The 1,146-nt window shown below is 42.1% G+C and overlaps 1 protein-coding gene across 1 annotated transcript in view; it reads right to left on the reverse strand.

Annotated features, from left to right (window-relative positions):
* LOC110457057 overlaps positions 1–603 on the reverse strand; it is a 1,323-nt gene extending 720 nt beyond the window's left edge. The window contains exon 1 of the mRNA XM_021508154.1: positions 49–603. Within this exon, the coding sequence (XP_021363829.1) occupies positions 49–603 (555 nt within the window). The remainder of the gene's footprint in view (positions 1–48) is intronic.
* Between the last annotated feature and the right edge of the window lie 543 nt (positions 604–1,146).

A 1,146-nucleotide genomic window follows, 5' to 3' on the forward strand; every position in this document is an offset into this window, starting at 1 on the left:
GGGTCCTTCTATTGAGAAGTGGTTCCAGGTTGGTCGGTCTCCTTCTACCCATTGCTCTGTGACGTACTCTATGAAAAGCAGCATGGGATGTGGTATATCAGCATCATCAGCATCTTCAAGGGTTTGGAACCAGACGTCTTCTATGCGGGCTAAGGGGATGAGTGGAAGAACAGCAGCTTGGCGGACAAGTAGTTTGACGTCGTCGTTCTCAAGGTACAGTGTCTGGAGTCCGGTTGACTGGGCCTTTCGCCAAATACATTGAGTGTAATGGAAAAAACAGCCTTTTATGTTGATACCAGGGACGACACTGCGGATGGCGTTGTGTGCGGCTACCTCAAAATCGACGAAGGCTGTTGTTGGTCGGAATGGAATCTGTAAGTTTTCCATGTGATCCTGTAGTAGCGTGAAGAAACGGTTGTAGATAGCCTGGATCTTTCTGGGAAGTAGTGCATAAATAGCTGGGGTCATGATGCCTTCAATCTGTACGTGGATGCTGTAAATCTGGTGAAACATAGTAGGACAGGTGTAGAAGGTGCCGTCACTGAAGGTTACGTCGGAGGCTGCAAGTTCGGCCAGGTTCTCTGATGCAGCGAATGCGATCATTCTGTTGTTCTGTTCACCGTCGTCGAAAAGGAGAAATGAATCGCCTGTAGATGTTTCTGTCCATCTTTCATTCAAGGTGATGTCGGTCAAGGTCTTTGGTAGTGGGAGGAGTCTGTTTGCGGAAGGACGGTAGAGAGATGATTTGGCAGTGTAAAATGTTAGCAGTCGCCGTGACAATAGTTATAAGAGAATTCACACAAATCTGAAAATACAAGTTTAACTAATATCTATATATCAAAGCACACAATAACAGATAATAATATCAAACTGAACAATAATTATAAGAGAATTCACACAAATTTCACTGGGTAAAGAAGTTGATGTTTCCAAGTACAGAGCGAAATATGATAATTCTCCAAAATGTGCTGCTGTTTTATACATAACCCATTTAACAGCTAGGGATCGGAACTCTAAATATTAATTCTATTTTGCAATTATTAGCAGTTATTGATTATCTGATTGTAGTTATCAGAAGTTGATTTACCTGTGCAATTTACTTGTACACCATTTCTGCAAAGGATTATAACTCAAGTTCAAGTTCAA

Source organism: Mizuhopecten yessoensis, unplaced genomic scaffold (genome assembly GCF_002113885.1).
Source record: "Mizuhopecten yessoensis strain PY_sf001 unplaced genomic scaffold, ASM211388v2 scaffold9021, whole genome shotgun sequence".
Taxonomy (NCBI): Eukaryota; Metazoa; Mollusca; class Bivalvia; order Pectinida; family Pectinidae; genus Mizuhopecten; species Mizuhopecten yessoensis.